Source organism: Austrofundulus limnaeus, unplaced genomic scaffold (assembly GCF_001266775.1).
Source record: "Austrofundulus limnaeus strain Quisiro unplaced genomic scaffold, Austrofundulus_limnaeus-1.0 Scaffold91, whole genome shotgun sequence".
Taxonomy (NCBI): domain Eukaryota; kingdom Metazoa; phylum Chordata; class Actinopteri; order Cyprinodontiformes; family Rivulidae; genus Austrofundulus; species Austrofundulus limnaeus.
The window spans coordinates 1,684,437-1,703,263 of record NW_013952493.1 but is presented as its reverse complement, the minus strand read 5'-3'; the positions used below and the strand labels follow the sequence as shown (position 1 = coordinate 1,703,263).

At 38.0% G+C, this 18,827-nt stretch overlaps 2 protein-coding genes across 5 annotated transcripts in view; both read left to right on the top strand.

Moving 5' to 3' along the window:
* Positions 1 to 3,278, top strand: part of il12rb2l (interleukin 12 receptor, beta 2a, like) — a 14,685-nt gene extending 11,407 nt beyond the window's left edge. Inside the window, exons 12-15 of the mRNA XM_014012503.1 lie at positions 1,688 to 1,849; positions 1,978 to 2,038; positions 2,321 to 2,408; positions 2,491 to 3,278. Coding sequence (XP_013867957.1) covers positions 1,688 to 1,849; positions 1,978 to 2,038; positions 2,321 to 2,408; positions 2,491 to 2,838 — 659 coding nt within the window. The 3' untranslated portion in view covers positions 2,839 to 3,278. The remainder of the gene's footprint in view (positions 1 to 1,687; positions 1,850 to 1,977; positions 2,039 to 2,320; positions 2,409 to 2,490) is intronic.
* Positions 3,279 to 3,757: 479 nt separating this feature from the next.
* LOC106520410 (transportin-2) lies at positions 3,758 to 18,517 on the top strand. 4 transcript variants are annotated; one of them, XM_014012499.1, is made up of 25 exons: positions 3,758 to 3,863; positions 5,124 to 5,223; positions 5,597 to 5,672; positions 6,648 to 6,797; positions 7,010 to 7,116; positions 7,571 to 7,704; positions 8,060 to 8,141; positions 8,221 to 8,343; positions 8,540 to 8,658; positions 8,759 to 8,819; positions 9,038 to 9,191; positions 9,318 to 9,470; positions 10,709 to 10,934; positions 11,131 to 11,302; positions 11,620 to 11,706; positions 11,842 to 11,949; positions 12,039 to 12,197; positions 12,284 to 12,371; positions 12,563 to 12,661; positions 13,647 to 13,742; positions 13,832 to 13,907; positions 14,408 to 14,507; positions 14,586 to 14,660; positions 15,488 to 15,628; positions 15,831 to 18,517. In XM_014012499.1, the coding sequence occupies exons 2-24, from the start codon at positions 5,125 to 5,127 to the stop codon at positions 15,593 to 15,595; spliced, it is 2,652 nt and encodes an 883-aa protein (XP_013867953.1). In that variant the 5' UTR covers positions 3,758 to 3,863; position 5,124; the 3' UTR covers positions 15,596 to 15,628; positions 15,831 to 18,517. The 4 variants fall into 4 exon arrangements, with proteins under 4 accessions (XP_013867953.1, XP_013867956.1, XP_013867954.1 ...); XM_014012502.1 differs by lacking the exon at positions 15,831 to 18,517 and adding an exon at positions 15,736 to 15,824; XM_014012500.1 differs by having other exon boundaries at positions 3,780 to 3,850.
* The last annotated feature ends 310 nt before the right edge of the window (positions 18,518 to 18,827 follow it).

Below are 18,827 nucleotides of genomic sequence, written 5' to 3'. Positions count from 1 at the left end.
GCCTGGGAACGTCTTGAGTCCCCCAGGACGAGCTGGATAAAATCACAACTCTAATTCAAGCAGAGTAGCCTATTGTCAACATAATTATGGAGTGTGATTTATTTTCAACTCAAAATATCTTCAAACTAATGAAATATAAAGTTATTAGTGAAGAAAACCCATCTGGATAACAGCAGACTGACTGTTCGTAAAATATACGACAGGTCTGGACCACTCGTAAATTTTGTTCGTATTTGAAAAAAATCTTAGAATACGAAAACATTGGTGAATGCCACAAATTGTCCTAAATCACTCGTACGCACAATTTAAGAACAAATCTGTGCGTACGAACAGTTCTTGCATGAGGCCCATTGAGTTGCTGCTGTGTGACTGGCTGATTCGACATTTGTGTTAATGAGCAGTTGGACAGGTGGACCTAATAAAGTGGCCAATGAGTGTAATTTTAATTTAAAAAAAACATTGGTCAAAGGTTTACAAAAGAGGATTAGATCCACAAAGCAAATAAAAAAATAAAAAATAAACGTCAACTATTTTTTTCCTGAGTTCTGACTTTTTTCTCTCAGAACTCTGAGAAAAGACAGAGTTCTGATTTTTTTCCAGAATTCTGAGATTAAAATCTGAATTCTGACACTTTTTCTCATAATTATCAAGAAGTCAGAATTTTGAGGAAAAAGTTTGACTCTGACTTTAATCTCAGAGTTCTGAGAATAAATTGTCTGCACAACATTTATAAATATTTTGACCAACCTCAGAATTCTGAGATTAAAGTCAGAATTCAGGAAAAAATAATATATTTTTTGCTCTGTGGTCAAAATCCTCTTCTGTAAAGTTTTAAACTGGAGTCCGGAGAATGTTTTTTTCAAGTACATCAGTATCAATCATTAATTATTTTACAAACCTTTGCTGAAAGATAACAACAGTAAAAAATACTCCTATCAGAAAACAAGATGTTTTGCACTCAGACATAGCATAGTAGAAATTATGCTCACACTTTATAACAGTGGAATCATTTCAAGCTCACTGCATGTAAAAGTGACCCAAATCTGATTTTTATTTTGCCCATATTCGGCCCATTTCATGTTTTTTTAAGACAGTTTGAATGTAGGAATTTTTTTTCTTCAAATCAAGTCTTTTCATATATGATATTAAGTTGGATACATATCCAGTGTTTTTCAAAGCATCTACTGTCTGAATGGTCATGTTGTGTTTCATCAAATTTTAACATCGGTAGAGGTTTACAGATCGATCCAGATATTGATATTATYGATACCAATGCCATGCATTTTAAAAGCTTAGAAATCTACACGTCTTCAGCTACTGCACAAAAGTCCAGTTGGTTTGTCTTTATTTTTATTTTCTAGATTTGTCATGTCCTGGACACCAACATGTGATGTCATGCTACACTTTTTAAACCAAATACCTTCCCTGTTTTAAGACCAGATCCAGGGGTGCTTTCTGTTTATGCTACTAGAGTGAACATTGAGAAATTACTGTTCTATTCACAAGACTGTTTACTCATTAACTGATAAAATACTGGATTTTTTTGTAAGAAAGCTTAAATATAAGTATTGACAATGAACAATGTGTTATTTTTAATATAAAACACTTTTTTATTGAAGTCATGAAACTGAAGTTGATTGAACTACTTGACAAGATAATTTCACAAGTAAAGACTTGTCTCTTCTAGTATACAATGTGAGCGTAACCCCAGACCACGGGGACATGACGTACAGGCTGACGGATCTTAGTCCAGGCCAGGAGTACAAGGCTTGGATCAGAGCTGTGACTGTAGCTGGACCCGGCTCAGACTTCACCACAACATTCAAAACAAAGCACCGGGAAGACTTCGGTAATCATAAAATCTTAATTTTTGTGCGATTTCTGTTGGTATTTTGTGAACCTTTTGTTAGAATTTGTGTTATTAAGGATTTGAAAAGGTGGATGGAGCATATTTTTATATTGACCTCTTTTTCTCAGAGTATTTAATTCCCATCCTGGTGCCAACTGTGCTGCTGGCCATCATAATTATTGTACTTTGGTAAGATTATCATGTTAAACTTGTCTGTTTTATGTTGTGTTCATTATCACTTAATGCCTGTTATCAGTCAGCCACAAAGATAGCTTAAATGAAATAAAAATTATGCATATGGAATAATATTTGTGAAGTCCGAATGAATTTTTAAAATGCATTCCCATCTGGCTTCAATTAGAACAACGTCTGCAAAACATTTATGGATATTTTGATCAACCTCAGTATTTTACCGCATTTATATTTGAAAAATTGTGTCTTTTGCTGTTTTGTGCCTTCCGGTGTTTGCAGCGGGACAAAAAAAATGTGGTCACTTTGTCTCAATGGGAAAGTGCCAGATCCTCGCAACAGCCACATCTTTAAACACATGAAGCTCCAAGTAAGACAGTCAACAACTTGTACTTACTTTCTGTTGACAAACCTGAACCTTAGTTTAAGCTGTCTGTTTGCTCTCTCTGTAGATTAATGAGCCCTTGACCTGGATCTGCATTCCCCTSTATGAGCCGAATCCCAAGATCTCGTTACTGGAAGTTGTTGAAATTCAGTCGAAGGTTGTAGACACAGATGGAATCAACAGGACAGTGATGAAAATTGGTTGTTCTCAGATGGACTGCAGAGACATTCAGAAGGAGGAAACTATCACAGAGGAGAACGACAGTAAGGACCATAGATATGGAAGAGAGGAGTACAGCAAAATGATCGACTCGGACGAAGAACGGAATGAAGAGAGCTCATCAGAGGATGAGCCATTTACCTCAGGTTATGAAAAGCACTTCATGCCTAGTCCTCTGGAAATCCTGCAAAACTGACACCTTTGCACAGGAYCATGGGCATTCATTTAAATGTATTTGTTTTTTCCATATTTTTATACTGAAATAAGATCACATTCTAGGCTCCTATAGTCTCTGCAAAATAATTTCAAAATCTTACAACCCTCTTCTCTTTTGTCTTGTAGTTTGCTTTTTGGAGGATATTTACTCTGTAAATTTGAGTAATGTGTTTAACAACACATTTTTCTTTTGAATGTCTGTTACCTTTTCCATTTCATTGACCACCTGTGAAATATTAACTAATTAATTGAGAGCAATAGTTTACAATGCATGCTTTATATCAGCATCTTTGGTGGGAAAATGTTGACAGTAAATGGATGTATATGTATATATTTTTGACAAGCTGCAAATCAAGCTGAATGTTTTCAATAATTTTAATGCATTTTTGTATTAAAGTCTTAAATCATGTCTTTATATTACACCTCCAACGAGTCTTGTTTAATCTCTGACACACACAAAAATGTATTTTAGCACCAACAAAGTGAGTCCTTGAGCTAAAAACTTGATCAACTGAACGGTGATATATTTCTACCAAGTCTTTAGCTATATTTCTAATTTTTCTAAAAGAAATGGCTTTCATATACTTTTAATCTGCTGTCAATTTTTTTAGGCTTGACACTTCTTTTTTCCTCTGCTTGTCCCCTTTCACAAAATTTGCTGTGAAAAAAGCCAAAGTATAGGATTGATGAAAAATAATAATAGCAAGTAAAACTATCAGACTAGCAAGTAAGACTATCAGATAGACTTTCAGAAAGGCCAGAAAAATGCCACTATAACCACTAAATTCAACATACTGTGTTTATTTTGGGAACAAAGTACAAAAAACTTMATTTGTCTGCTTCTTTTCGAAGTTCCCGGGAGAACCGGATAATCTCGCGATAATACCTAAACGTGCGCTGAACGGAAGCCGCAGTAGGTCAATTTCTGTCGGCGTGCTCATTTGAACAAGAGGCTGAAGAGGAGCAGGGGCCCAGCACCGATTGTCTAAATTGTAATTCAACATTGTACGTACAGATTTAGTGTCTGCTTGAAATTAAATTACATTATTACTTAGTCTTGAGGTAAATAAACGTTGTTAAAGCGTTAAATATCTGGGTTAGCTCAGGTCGTATCTTTAGCATTAGCTAAAGGCGGTTTAGCGGCTAGCAGTAGTGTAGCAAAACGTGTTCAGCGAGTTTGCAACGTACAGGCTGCTGTTGCTCCTCTAGTATTGGAAATACTATAAGAGCTCGATGTTTTTAGTTTTGTCTGATATTTTCGTAGAGAGCTCACGTCCTTTTACATATCACCAGTCGGCTACGTTTTGTTAATTCTCACGCCGGGCACATGATCGCTTAGCCGGCGTACTGTACCGTGTCGACCAGGCCTGAGGAACTTTGTTGCTTCAGGAATCAGGTCAGCGTGTAAAAGATAACTAATCAACAGGTAAATTAACAGGTTACGGATGGATTTTCCCCCTTCTTTTTTACGAAAAACTGGAATTCAAAGTAGAGTAAAACAAATATCTTAAAAAGTGGATGGTGTGTTTGTGTTAACTTTGTTTTATTTTAATGATTTGACTACTCAAACGACCTCCTCGGAGAGCTCGTGCTGTCCACGTACATATATATAAGTTGGAACAAAAAGTACTAAAAGACCGGGTGCCGTGGGGGTGGAGGTAGGATTAGCCTAAGCTGGGCCACAGAGATTTTATCAGGCCGTTTCGGCTGATGTCTTTGTTTTCGTGTCTCGGGCCAGTGTATATTTGAGTTTCAATTTCGATTCAGCAAAAAAAAAATAAAATAAAAAATCTCATTTCTCACTAATAGTTCATATTCTAAATTCTATGGTGGCCATACACGTGGACGCTTCCGGGTGTTWATGACTTATCATGGAAGTTGCTCTGTTTGACCATCCGATGCATTTTTTGTTGTCTGRATTTAAGTGTTAAAAATGTAGGTTTTAGCAGTCATCATCTGAAGCTGATCCACTCTATAAAAGTCAAATATCACCTCTGGATGCACATTCTTCAAATAAAGTACATTTAATTAAACCTTATGCAAATACTCTTAAGTACATAAATCTTTGTACTTCTCTAAACATAAAATGTGGACTTGGAGATGATGCATTAAAACCAACTGACTGTGACTGATGGTTTTTGTATTCATACTGTCTGATCCAGAGTCCACGTGCTACCTTACACATTTCATCCTATTCCTCCTATTAATACTTGCAAATTATAACAGAGGAACTTCTAAAATCTGGATTCATTTTGTGGTTTACAGGATGGATTGGCAGCCCGACGAGCAGGGACTTCAGCAGGTCCTCCAGCTGCTTAAAGACTCTCAGTCGCCTGACACAGTCATACAAAGGACTGTCCAGCAAGTATCCTACTGCAATGTGATTTTTRTATTGGTGATAGTAACCTCCATGGCATATTTATTATTGTTTTACAACTTGTGCYGCAGCAGTTTGTCTGACATGTATTAGAACTGAAGTATACATGTTTACAACTCAAGCAACACATGTAAAAGTCTAGAGATTAGCACTTAAATGCAAAAGAAAACCCTGTAGGAAACGCATTGACATTTGACTTACTTTAAATTCAACTGGTGCTCACTAGTAAAGATGTATACGTGCCACGTTCAGTCCATGCTTCCTAATCATTAAGAATTGGTGCGTTCAAATGTTAGATTCTCTCCATCAGAGATTAGCTGCATAATTTGGAAAGTGAAATGCTCCTTAACCGTCTTGCTAGAAACTTGAACAACTCAATGGGTTTCCTGACTTCAACAACTATCTCATCTTTGTCCTCACACGACTCAAAACTGAAGGTGAGTTGTTTTTTTTTTTTCATCTGTTACTAACTCAGACCAGTTGGCCATGGTTAGGTTTAGTGTTTTTTTAATAGAAAAAACAAAACTGTGCTTCACTTGATTTTGTAACTTTTACATTTGCTATTGTTAGAGTAACCTTTTTTTTTTTTTACCATGAGTTCATACTTCAATTTAAAAGTTTTATAATCCACCTGTGAAACTTCATTCACTAAATGTTAAAGAGAACAAAACAAGAACATGTATTTAGGTTCTTTAAAGCCACCTCAGGTGAGGCAAAATTGCATAAATTTAGATGTCAGAGTTTGTCTCTTTGGCTTCTCTACTATAAATCACTCGTTTGATGTTTAGCATTTTTTCTTTCCGGTTGTACAGATGTAATGGCACATTGCTGTAATCTGACACTGGTAGATCTAATAATGACATTACTAGACATGCTCACTTCCTGTTTCCCCACAGCTGCTTTTGTGTGTTCACTTGGTTTTAGAGGAGTGAGTAAAATCTTACGTTGTATATGAAGACCTATAGTTGCACATTTTAATGCCATTTTTTTAATTTTTTGGATACATGATCCCAGTCAGTTTTACAAAAATAGAAAGATTCAAACAAAAGCTGGTGCTAGGTGTGTTTTCTGATGCAATAGATTCATGTAAGTTTGCCTCCAGAGCAAAAAAAAAAAAAAAAAAACATGGAGAAGGCAAACCTCTTGCTTCTGAACAGTCACCAAGCAACTGGACTCAATAACTAAACACTAGAATTTTATTCATGGACTTTTCATGCTTTTAACACAGTAAAAATCAACACATTGTATCACCTCTCCAACCTTAAGGTTCACGTTGCTCTGCTTTTATGGATTAAAAAAAAGCTGTTTACAGCAGGGTCTATTTAAATAGAAATAAACTGAATTAACTTCACCTTTTATCCAGTATCTGTCACATTGCTCATGCACAACTGGTTTTTATTATTTCTTCTCAGACGAGCCGACTCGCTCTTTAAGTGGTTTGATACTGAAAAACAATGTCAAGGCCCACTACCAGAACCTCCCTCGGGCTGTTTCGGATTTCATCAAACAGGAATGCCTCAACAACGTTGGTGATCCCTCACCACTCATCCGTGCCACCATCGGTAAGATTATTTGCTCCGACGTCGATGTGGCGGTGTTTCTTTGTCACGTGACTCTTTCTGTTTGTTTCTGGAGATGATGCATAAAAACCTCTGAGTTCCTGTGAAGGTGTTTGTATTCATACTGTCTGATCCAAAGCTGTTGCAAAGGTAGCTGCGTGTGGTTGTGTTGATTATTAATATTCAGGCAGATTTTTTTTTATCTTCTACTGTAGGCATCCTCATCACTACCATTGCCTCCAAAGGAGAGCTACAAACATGGCCGGAGCTGCTGCCTCAGCTCTGCAACTTACTCAACTCAGAGGACTACAACACCTGTGAGGTAAGCAACAACCTGATCACAGCTTTTTTTTGGCTCATAAAAGCCTTAACTAAACTGAAACATGGCTCTTATATCATTTAGTGTTAGAAATGTGCTGAAAATTTTCTTATTTTTTCACACTGAGTCACATACTGACCCGTACCTTAAACATAAGACATGAAATATAATCTCTTGTGAAGCTAATGTGATTTGATTTATCAACATTTAATCCAGCAAAAGGACAATGCAGGTGTTAGGAGGAGWCATAAAATTGAAACACATAAATGTCATTCACAAAATCTTGTTAGTAAATAATAAAATATGCAATTGTTTTATATTTGTGCTCCTAAAAGTCACTGTGCTGTCATTCCCTTTGCTCCCGTTTGATTTTCTGATGCCGTCTCGTCCTCTCCTCTGTGTCCGTGTATGTTTGCGTTTTGATTTGACAGCCTCTCTGTGTATGTCCGTGTCTCAGGGCTCGTTCGGTGCGCTGCAGAAGATCTGCGAGGACTCGTCTGAGCTGCTGGACAGTGACGCTCTGAACAGGCCCCTCAACTTTATGATTCCTAAATTCCTTCAGTTCTTCAAGCATTGCAGTCCAAAGATTAGGTACAGGAGAGAGCAGAAAGTGTTGTTTGACAAAGGAATCTGGGTGTGATGCAWACTAACATCTGACTGACGGTGAAGGTGTTTGAGTATTCATACTGTCTGATCCAGATACTCTGATGTCCCTGACATTTTTAGCTTCTTATTTTATTTCATATTAAACTTGGTTTTTTTTTGTTTGTTTTGTTTTTTTTTTAGCTCAGAAAATGTTAAAGTGGGGAGGTTTTATTGTAGCAGAACAAAGAATGCTTTGAACATCTGTATAATGACTCTAAACCTAAAACCTATTGTGAGACAAGCTGCCCTTCAGATGTTTTTGTTTTGATTTGATGTGGTTATTCCTCATGTCATCCTGTAGATCTCATGCTATAGCCTGTGTGAACCAGTTTATCATCGGCAGAGCCCAGGCTCTAATGGAAAACATTGACACCTTCATCGAGGTAAGTTGTGTGTTTTGAGGTTGTTTTTTAAATTTGAATGAAAGAGCTCCTTTTGATTATATTTTGTGCTGCCTTTCAGAGCTTGTTTGTGCTGGCAGCAGATGAAGACGCGGAGGTCAGGAAGAATGTGTGCCGAGCTTTGGTCATGTTACTGGAGGTCCGCATCGACCGTCTCATCCCCCACATGCACAGCCTCATCCAGGTGAATGCTGAGTCGCACATCAACATGAGAGACAACTGTGTGCTGCCTGGACATGATGAGAAACCCAGCTCGTTGATTGTTCCTTTATGATACCTTAAGTTCCTTTATTTTCTGATCCAGGTGCTGGAAATCTGCTAGTATTTTTGCACATTTGTGAGTTTATCCATGACGTTTCCACATCTTGTTCCTTTTTCAGTACATGCTGCAGAGAACTCAGGACCCTGAYGACAACGTGTCTCTGGAGGCCTGTGAGTTCTGGCTGACTATAGCAGAACAACCTATTTGTAAAGAGGTTCTGTCCGGACACCTTGTGCAGTGAGTCGCTTATGAACTGTTAAAGGAGGCTGTAAATTTCAATGATTAAATTATTCACTATGTTGCATTTRTCAATTTTTAATCGCTTGTTTTTCTGCAGACTGATTCCAATCTTGGTAAACGGAATGAAGTATTCAGAGATTGATATCATAATACTGAAGGTAAGAACTAAAATCCATTAGTTTACTGTTGAGTGCTCTTACACACACACACACACACACCCTAAAACTGTGGCTCTCTGTACCACAACCACTGTGGAGCCACCTCACAAACAGTTAATAATAAATGTAAAAGCTGAAGTTGCATCAACAGGTTTATCAATTCAAATCAGCCATATTTCAGATGATTATAGCTGCGGTGCTTTTACTCCTCACTCCAGGGTGACGTGGAGGAGGATGAGATGGTGCCCGACAGTGAGCAGGACATCAAGCCTCGTTTCCACAAGTCGCGCACCGTCACCTTGCAGCACGGAGGAGAGGAGGGGGAGGACTACGAAGACGACGACGACGATTCCCTGTGCGATTGGAATCTGCGTGAGTGATGAGAAATGCAGCTACCTGTAGAAACGGGTTTGGTTYGAGTCTGCCTTGCTCATTCTTTCTGCGCTAACATGAGTTAAAATTGGAGGAATTTAAACAGGTTTTGTTGTTTTGTTGTAGGGAAGTGTTCGGCGGCTGCACTTGATGTTCTGGCCAAYGTGTTYGGTGACGACTTGCTGCCCCACCTCCTGCCGCTTCTCAAAGGCCTGCTCTTCCACCCTGACTGGGTTGTCAAAGAGTCTGGCATCTTGGTTTTGGGGGCCATTGCTGAAGGTATAGCTCATGATTTAAAAAAAAAACTGCTGCTCTTACAGCCCAGAGGTTGCATTTATAAAACTTGCTTATGCAAAAAATGGAGCCAGAAACTTGCATAGTCATTTCACACACAGGTTCTGATTTATAAAACCCAAACTTGGTGTGAAATGTGCGGTTTCTCACCGCCAGTTCTGACTCGTGTGTTTAAAAGCTTTCTTAACAAGACTAGTTATGCTTCTGCTGATGAGCCGTAAGGACCTTTTGAAATTAAGGACCTCCTAAGCCATCTTAAATTTTAATAAAAGTTCAAGCATCTGAATCCAYCCCCATCCTGGCCTCCCCTCTTCCTGAGACGACCCTGGCCCACATCCCCTCCTCGACAAGAAAATTCAAGTAACYGAGGGTGATGGTGGGGCTGGGTGGTCAGCTGCAGCGCAAAGCAGGAGGGAAGGACGGGAGAAGAGCGGTGAACTTATTTCTAGYGACAAAACAGTTGGGTTAATTAATTTTTATTGATTTTAACGTCCTACAGGCTCAGAAAAAAATTATATCAAGTTGAGTTTTTGGAAAAAAAATCCATAAGATTACTCTTAACTGTAAACCTGCAAAATGTAGGGAAATATGTAAATTACAATCTGTTCATGTGAGCAGTCATCAGCACCTGTCCTCTTCCAGATGCATGATGAAGTTTGTCTGAGCTTTTGTTGACATTGATCAGCTGACTGATKTAAATACATCTCAACATTCATGAGGTACTTTGCATTGACAGTTTATGGTTGAGTGTGGTGGTGTAGAGGGCAGAACCTGAGGCGGGACCTTGAGGTGCAGCTGTGATCTATAAAGAAAAATTACTTGAAGGTGTGCGAGCGCACAGTTTTATAAATCTRAATTCTTTTGGTCGTACGTTCACATTTAGCATGAATTCTATGCAATCCTTTGAGACCCCAGAACCTTTTTATAGATACAYTGTCCACTTCAGACATATTTCATATTGAGTTTTCTGTAACAAACTGTTCTTTGATTGAAGCTAAAAAAAATGTCCAGGAAATTATGCAGCATGTCATTGATGCAAATCAAAATGTGTGCATTTAAACGTGATTCATCCAGTAAACATCAAGTATTTGAAAATGTGATTTGTTTTTGTATTCTGCTAAATCACATCAGAAATAATTGCTCTAAATTATTTATTAAAGAAGGTTTAAAATAATATTTCTGTTGTTAAATATTCCTCTGTTCTTTGTGTCCTCGTGGCCCAGGCTGCATGCAGGGCATGGTGCCCTATCTGCCAGAGCTCATCCCCCACCTCATCCAGTGTCTGAGTGACAAGAAGGCCCTGGTACGCTCCATCGCTTGCTGGACCCTGAGTCGCTATGCACACTGGGTAGTCTCCCAGCCCCCCGACTCCTACCTCAAACCACTTATGACGGAGCTTCTGAAACGTATCTTGGACAGAAACAAGAGGGTGCAGGAGGCTGCCTGCAGGTGAGCAGTTCTTCTTTTTCTTGTTTTAACTTCTCTGTGTTTTGTGGACATGATGAAACACCCAGCTCATTGATAAACAATGATACATGTTGTTCCCAATATTATTTTTCTGATCCACATCCTATTTTAAATTTTTTAATCTAATGAACAGCATTTATTTATTTGATTTATTAACATATTGATCTGCATTTCTTAGTGCTTTTGCCACTTTGGAGGAGGAGGCATGCACAGAGCTGGTGCCCTACCTGAGTTTCATCCTGGACACGCTGGTGTTTGCCTTTGGGAAGTACCAACACAAGAACCTGCTCATCCTGTATGATGCCATTGGAACTTTGGCAGATTCAGTCGGTCACCACCTCAATCAGCCTGTAAGTGTTTTCARMCTGACCACAGTATGCATAACATTTYCCCCTTTTTTATGTTTTGTTTTAYGTAAGGAGAAGGCAGTGAACTRTTCAGCATAGAGCACAGACAGGAAATACAATGGATAAAGTTAGGGTGCCAAAGTCTTAAAACTTGTGCCTCTGGGGTAATTTTGATGCCTGTTTTTATTAAATGTAACGGTTCAGGACTTTGTTTTATGTCTAATGAGAATGAAATCATGAAAATAAATAAGCGYATTTGCACAAAAACTGTCCTGTTCCCTTTTAAATTTCATGCTGAACTGACTARAGTTTTGTTATAGGAGTACATTCAGAAGTTGATGCCTCCTTTAATTGCAAAATGGAACGAGCTTAAGGACGAAGAYAAAGACCTTTTCCCACTATTAGAAGTAAGTAGGCACAAAAAATGTTTTAAAAACAGTCTGTAWAACAAACAATGACTAAAAGATTCAATAAATAAGCTCTAGACCTCAGACTTCAGTTATATTTTTGTATAGATTCATCAAATCTTGATTTTCTTTCAGTGTCTGTCRTCAGTAGCTACAGCCCTGCAGAGTGGCTTCCTGCCGTACTGTGAACCAGTCTATCAGCGCTGCGTCACGCTGGTGCAGAAGACCCTCGCTCAGGCTATGGTGAGACTTGAAACCAAATAAACAGTTCGTGTGTTCAGACCTTCTCACCTAAAGTAGTAGAGGGAATGAAATGAATCCTCTGTCTTCAGATGTACAACCAGCATCCCGACCAGTATGAGGCTCCAGACAAGGATTTCATGATCGTGGCTCTGGATCTGCTGAGCGGACTGGCGGAGGGTCTTGGGAGTCATGTGGACCAACTTGTGGCTCGCTCAAATATCATGACACTGCTGTTCCAGTGCATGCAGGTATCGTGGAGAATTTCACATTTTCACTCATTTAAATCTGTTGTTTCTGTAAAGGGATTCAAGTGTAACAGTGAGGTTTGTGACAGGATACTATGCCTGAAGTGAGACAGAGCTCCTTCGCCCTGCTGGGTGATCTGACGAAGGCGTGTTTCCCCCACGTGAAACCCTGCATCGGTGAGTGAGTTTTACCTGAAGTAACTTACATCGGCTGTCTTCTATCAGGGAATACACCGACTTGTTTGTTTTTATTTASTTAGTTATTTCATACTAGTGTTTTAGCTAAATACTGTTTATCCTTAATGTTACAGAAAGGAAAGTGTAAAATGATTTTTAGTTTTATAACCAGTTTATTTCCTCTCCTCCAGCTGAGTTCATGCCGATCTTGGGGCTCAACCTGAACCCAGAGTTTATCTCTGTGTGTAACAACGCCACCTGGGCTATTGGAGAGATYGCTATGCAGATGGGTAAGAATATTACATGTGGATCCATGTTGAATTAATGTGAAGTTGTCAATATCTGGACATGATGAAACACCCAGCTCATTGACACAGAGTGATACATTTTGTTCCCATTACATGTTCTGATCCAGATATTGTGAACTTTTGTGTTGCGCTGACCTCTGTGTGGTAGAGCTTCATTTGTGTGGTTCAGATTATCTTCAGGTCTGTACAACCTGCTGACTTTGATTTAGATAAATTGTTTCTTTGGCTATGAGCTCATGCTGCAGACTGCACCTGGCAGATGTTTGACATCTGTATAAAGCTTGGGCAGCCTTTTGATAAACTTTGTTTAAATGTGAAAACGTTTCTCTGAAACCTTTAGCTCCATGGATTCATGAAAATGATAATCAGTAAATATTATGTGTTTTTTTTAAATTAAAGAGCTATCTGCTAATTCAAGCCATTTCCTGTTTTTAGCTACTTTCCAATAATTTGAGCTTTTAATTTTTTTAGCTAAATTTACCTTTTGTGGTAAATACATCTACTTGCTGCTTAGTTCAGCAAACATGTTCTTTCTGTTTATTTGTGCTAATTTAATCTACTTTTCTAGCTATTTTTAGGCTAGTTTCAGCTTATTTTGTAGCCATTTCTAAACAAATTGCAGTTTTTTATACTACCTGTTCGTACTAATTTGAAATTTATCACTCATTTCTCTGTCTGTTGATTTTAATTTTCCTTTTTTTTTAGATTTGTTTTGCTTATTGTAGCCCTTTTATTCAGATTTTTGGACTTTCCTTTCCTTTTTTTTTTACAGGTTTTCAATTATGTTGTGCTACTCTCAGCAAAAGTTATATTTTCAAATTTAACTAACCATTTGAATTTAAACTCTTTCAGCTTGATKTCAGCAAAATCTGTTAGCAACAAACATTCACACTGAATTTTTTTCATACCTTTTTTTTCGCAGGAAATGCAATTTCTGTAGTTTTACTTGTTTTTTGTCCTTTTTTAGGTGCTGAAATGCAGCCCTATGTGGGCATTGTCCTGCCACAGCTGGTAGAAATCATCAATAGACCCAACACGCCTAAAACTCTACTGGAAAACACAGGTACAGATGCTTACAAATGCATTTAAGTTGTCCAAGTGATGGCCACAGAGTTGGTGTGAACTGGTTTTGTCTTGTCTCTCCATGTGCAGCCATTACAATCGGCAGGCTTGGTTTTGTCTGTCCTCAGGAAGTGGCTCCACAGCTGCAGCGTTTCATCAGACCATGGTGAGCCTTTTCTGTGAATGGTTCATGCAGATTCTGTGAAATTGTGACCCATTACATCAAAATTAGGATTAAGTGCGATTTGTTCAAAATGACCTAATTATATTGTCAGATTCTTAACTATAAACTAACTATATAAAAGTTACATTTTGATACTTAAATCATCCCAATATCATTAGTAGATCAAGAGATACTATTTAATTTGTCTTGTTGGTTATAATACATAAATATTCCCTCATCAAAAACATACCCAGAGTGTTGCTTTGACTCATTCATGCATGTTTGAAAAATTCTTGACTCTCCTGTGGTAACCATGTGGAGCTGCTTAAACACTTCCTGGTACAAAGCACCGCCCATTTGTACAAAGCGTCTCAGTGGAAACCAGTCCCCAGCTGAGCTCCGGCCCCACAGAGCACCCCTCCCCTGAAGCTTTATCATCAACATGTGCTGAAGTGGGCGTGTCTGAAATTCTGACTTAATCGATCTTTTTGTTTCTCCTTCAGGTGCACGTCATTGAGGAACATCAGAGACAACGAGGAGAAGGACTCTGCTTTTCGGGGAATCTGTGTTATGATTCAGGTTAATCCTGCAGGAGTTGTGCAGGTTAGGAGAAGGATTCTTTTAAAGAGATTCCACATTTTTTCCTTGTGTTAATAAATATTTTGCACTCTCTGTGTTCAGGACTTTATTTTCTTCTGCGATGCTGTGGCTTCGTGGGTCAACCCAAAAGATGACCTGAGGGACATGTTTTACAAGGTGAGCGTCTCAGCAGGAAAACACAGATCATAGATGGATGTGTAGCTCTGGCTCACCACACTCTGTGATGATCACCCATCAGACACTCGAAAACTGATTCACAAAGTGAGGATGATTTTGATCCTGAGAGATGTGGTGAAACCTTGTTTCCAGAAACTTCTTTATATTCARTAGAACATCAAGATATATATGAATAAAGATGAGCCAATTAGTGATTGGCTATGTTTGTGTCCTCTTTAGGCTTTTAAAACAAGAGTGGAAGAAGGTGATTCTTGTGTTTTTGTGCTGTGGTCTAAGCTACAGTTGTCCTTTTAAAGTACGTTAAAGTACCTGTGGCATCAAGTTTTTATAATAAATATGAATGTACTTTTGGAAAGATAACCTTGACAACTTATTGTAAATAAATTTCACGCTGCTCAGATGAACAGTGAATGTCTGAATGTAAACAGAGCATTGCTACAGTGGCCAACAACACAGACTGTAGAGAAGAAACAGATGTTTAGTTTGAGTCACTATCAGAGAGATGAAGAGTTTGAATCATAGTTTCACTAAACAAAGAATATAGAGTTCCTTTTCTTAAAGAGTTCCCTTTTGAGCCAAATTTAAGAGAACGAGTTCTGCAACAAAATATGTAAGATTGTATCATGCTACATTTCTTAAATAAAAAGTTTTTCTTTGTCTTTTTGTGTTTGAAGTATATTCACATCACAAGCACTTTAAAAACTTAGACTTAACTATAAAAGACAAGTATGATTAAGAGATTTATACTAAAGCAGTCCAGTCATTAACTGGGTTGGCATAACTTTAACAGACTTTTCTTTTTTAAGATCCTGCACAGCTTCAAGGACCAGGTTGGAGAGGAGAACTGGCAGAAGTTCTCAGAGCAGTTCCCTCCTATGTTGAAAGAGCGCCTGTTGGGCTGTTATGGTGTCTAACACGACCCTTTCCTCGGTCCACTGGCCTTTTGGGTAAGTCCATGTCACAAGTAAACAACCTACTTGTTCTGGATGTGATGAAACACCCAGCTCACTGAGAACTAATGATATATTTTGTTCCTATTCTTTTTCTGATCCAGAACCTCAAACACAGCTGCAAAGTCTGACCACTGAGCTACTCCTGCTTTTATTTAAAGTGACCCTTTTTTGTTTTTCTGTTTTTTTTCCCCCTCAGGTTAATGAATGGGAGGGTAACAGGGGAACTCATTGCACTGCCCAAATCACAGGGAGGAACTCAAACTGGAGCGACACGACGAGCCTCGAACCTCCGTGGCGCAGATGTCCTCCTTTCTCCGTGCGCTGTTCGTCTCCATTAGGGAGGGTGGGAGGAGGGTGGTGGGTGTGGGAGGGTAAACTGGGGATATACACATACCTCTCAGATGAAATCGCCTCCCTGCGACACACTCTGAAGCGATTTTCGCCAACACCAATGCAGGGATCCAAAGCAGGCGAGGGCACAATCAGGGCAGAGCTGGACCGCCCTCGTTTCTATTGGATCATCCTCATGAAATAAATGTTTGGAACAAGAGGAGGGGTGGCCAATGGTTACGAAAACAAATGGTCCAAACCAGCATAGGGTGCCACAGTCCCAAAAACTAAAACGCATGTAGAACGAGTCACATGTAGCTGTGTGGAAACAGGCTTGTGCCAGAGCCTGAATGGAAAAATAGATGCTTATACTGTGCACAGGAGAAAAACGAAAAACTTTCGCACCTTTTACTGCAAACTGCATAACTTTACGGTATGCATTCACATGAGTTTGTCCTTAAATGTACATTTAGTTAAATTTGTATCTTTATTGTTGCAGAGTTCTTCTCCAAATGTAGACTTTAATTTATTTCTCCTCAAATGAGCCAATAAAGATGCAGTACCTCTGTCCTCTTAAGATTGAAACCAAAACACTGCATGATCACTTCTTTAGTTCCACGTTTCTGTGAATGTGTTTTTTACTTTTTATTTTTTCAGTTTATAGCATTAGTAATCAGTTTTAGTAAGCTGTCATAATTGCAAGACTGTCCAGTTATCTAATCATTCTCTGTATAGTTTTAGTTTAGACTGTAGGTGGAATAATTCAGGATTTGGCTCATGTTTGATGATTGTTAACCCAACAAGAGTTGATATACTGTAGGCAGATCGGGGATCCTATATGCTGCTGTTGCTTTTAGTATATTTAAATAATGAAGTTTAATGAAGATGTCTTCATAATATTTTTTTAAACTGGTTTAAATGCACTTTTTTTGTGAGAATTGTAAAATTACAGTAATTTACTCAAACAGGTTTTTTTTTTTTTTAATTTTGGTAAGTGAATCTAGAACTGTTGGAAGCATAATGATATTGTTAAGCAAAAGTATATTAACTTGCCACGACGTGTTTTTGTTAATCACAATGTAGCTCTGATAATTGACTAATTAGAAATAAAAGAGAGGAGGAGGGGACATATTTTGGAGTTATGTCCCACTGCTGCACTCTTCTAAGCGCCTAAGCCAGTCCCCACAGTGTATTAAAGTTTCTTGGCTGAAAGCTGTTTTAATTTTCTTTTATACATTGCATGAATTTAGTTTTTTATTTTTATTTTTGTAAATTTTTACCCTAAAAGATCTGTTGTGGACGATGCAACTAGCTGCAGCATTAATACGGTACTTCAGCTTCTGCTCAAACTTGATTATTGCCATATTTTCACTCGCTAACACTGTGTAGGTTCTGCCTGGGAATTTCTAAAATCCTGTTAGTACTCCTTTAGCTAATCACGAATGGGGGGTGGCTTTATTTTATCTTTTTGTCTTTGTTCTTAATGGACGGTTGCAAGTGTGCATGACTCTGCTTTGTGGTGTTTACAAGAAATAACTTCCAGACAATTTAGCACCAGCCCTTCTTAAAAATTATGTTTCAGAGTGTAGTTTTAAGATGTGTTGCCCCCCTGGTTTATTTCTATTTAGCCAGCCATTTAGTAGTAGGGCTAATTAAATGTTCTTAAATTGAGATCATTTTGAGGAAAAAAGTTAGAATTGTAATCCTGCCTGATTGAAACAGCATGTCACCTTATGTAAATGGGTTCTGTATTTAGAGGAGCATTAATGTGACTTCAACAAATGTGACATTTTTATTATTTTGTTGCTAATAGGACATTAAGTTCTCTAACCACTTTAAGCTTCACAGTGGGTTTAGCAGGTAGCTTTAATCACAGACTGAAGCAACGTTTAAGGTTCCTTCTAAGGATGTTTTAGTCAAATGCAGCTATTCTGATAAGATTTCCTAAAACRAACAAACCAAGCTTTGTCATCCATTGCCGTGGTTGGAGGGGGGATGCACAAAATATAAGTTAAATGCAAATCGTCAGTTTTACTTTATTTTGTTTTTATGTTGTGCTCCAGTGCACAAATTGTTTTGGACTTTAAAAGTTTTTTTTCTTTTTTATATTCTTTTATTTAAAGAGCTGTTTTGTTTGTTGTATTACAGCAGATCTACTGGTTAATTCAGATTTGTAAAGGATGAACTGAAGGCTAATCAATGCTGACGACTTGCATCTTGGAGAAAAATAAATTTACGACTTCTGTTTCACTTTGATATCAAGGCTGGCAACTGAATTTAATGTACTAGTATTTTTCTAAACAGTGGCAGGTATTATGTCATTTAATGTATCCCTTTTTATTTTGTGGATAGAAAATAAATGAGTTTTGAGTTGGCTGGAAATTGTGTGTATGATCCACGTTGAAACAGTCTTTGATGTTATGAACATAATTTACTTGTAGTGCTAGATGTTTCTGGAAATTCAATGGGGAAAACGAAATTGGCACTCTTGGAGTATGCTCATAAAGCTGTTTTGTTTTTAAATTTCTACAAAATAAAATGGCTGAATTTAAATCCTGGTGTGTCTAAACTTTTATTTTTCTACCTTTCCCAAAAATTGAAATAATTTTAACCAAAATTCCTAAATAATTTGGTGTGTTTTAAAAAAAACGTGATTACAGTGGCATCCCTTTCAGATGTTCATGAAATTGGGGAAAGCAGAATTATGCAAAACAAACGGCAAAAAAAAAAAAAAAAGGTGAAATTTTTTGAAACGTAGTCTGAAATTTAACCAAATAAAAACATTTTGTGTTCAGACCTTCTCACCTAAAGGAGAGAGAATGAAATGAATCCTCTGTCTTCAGATGTACAACCAGCATCCCGA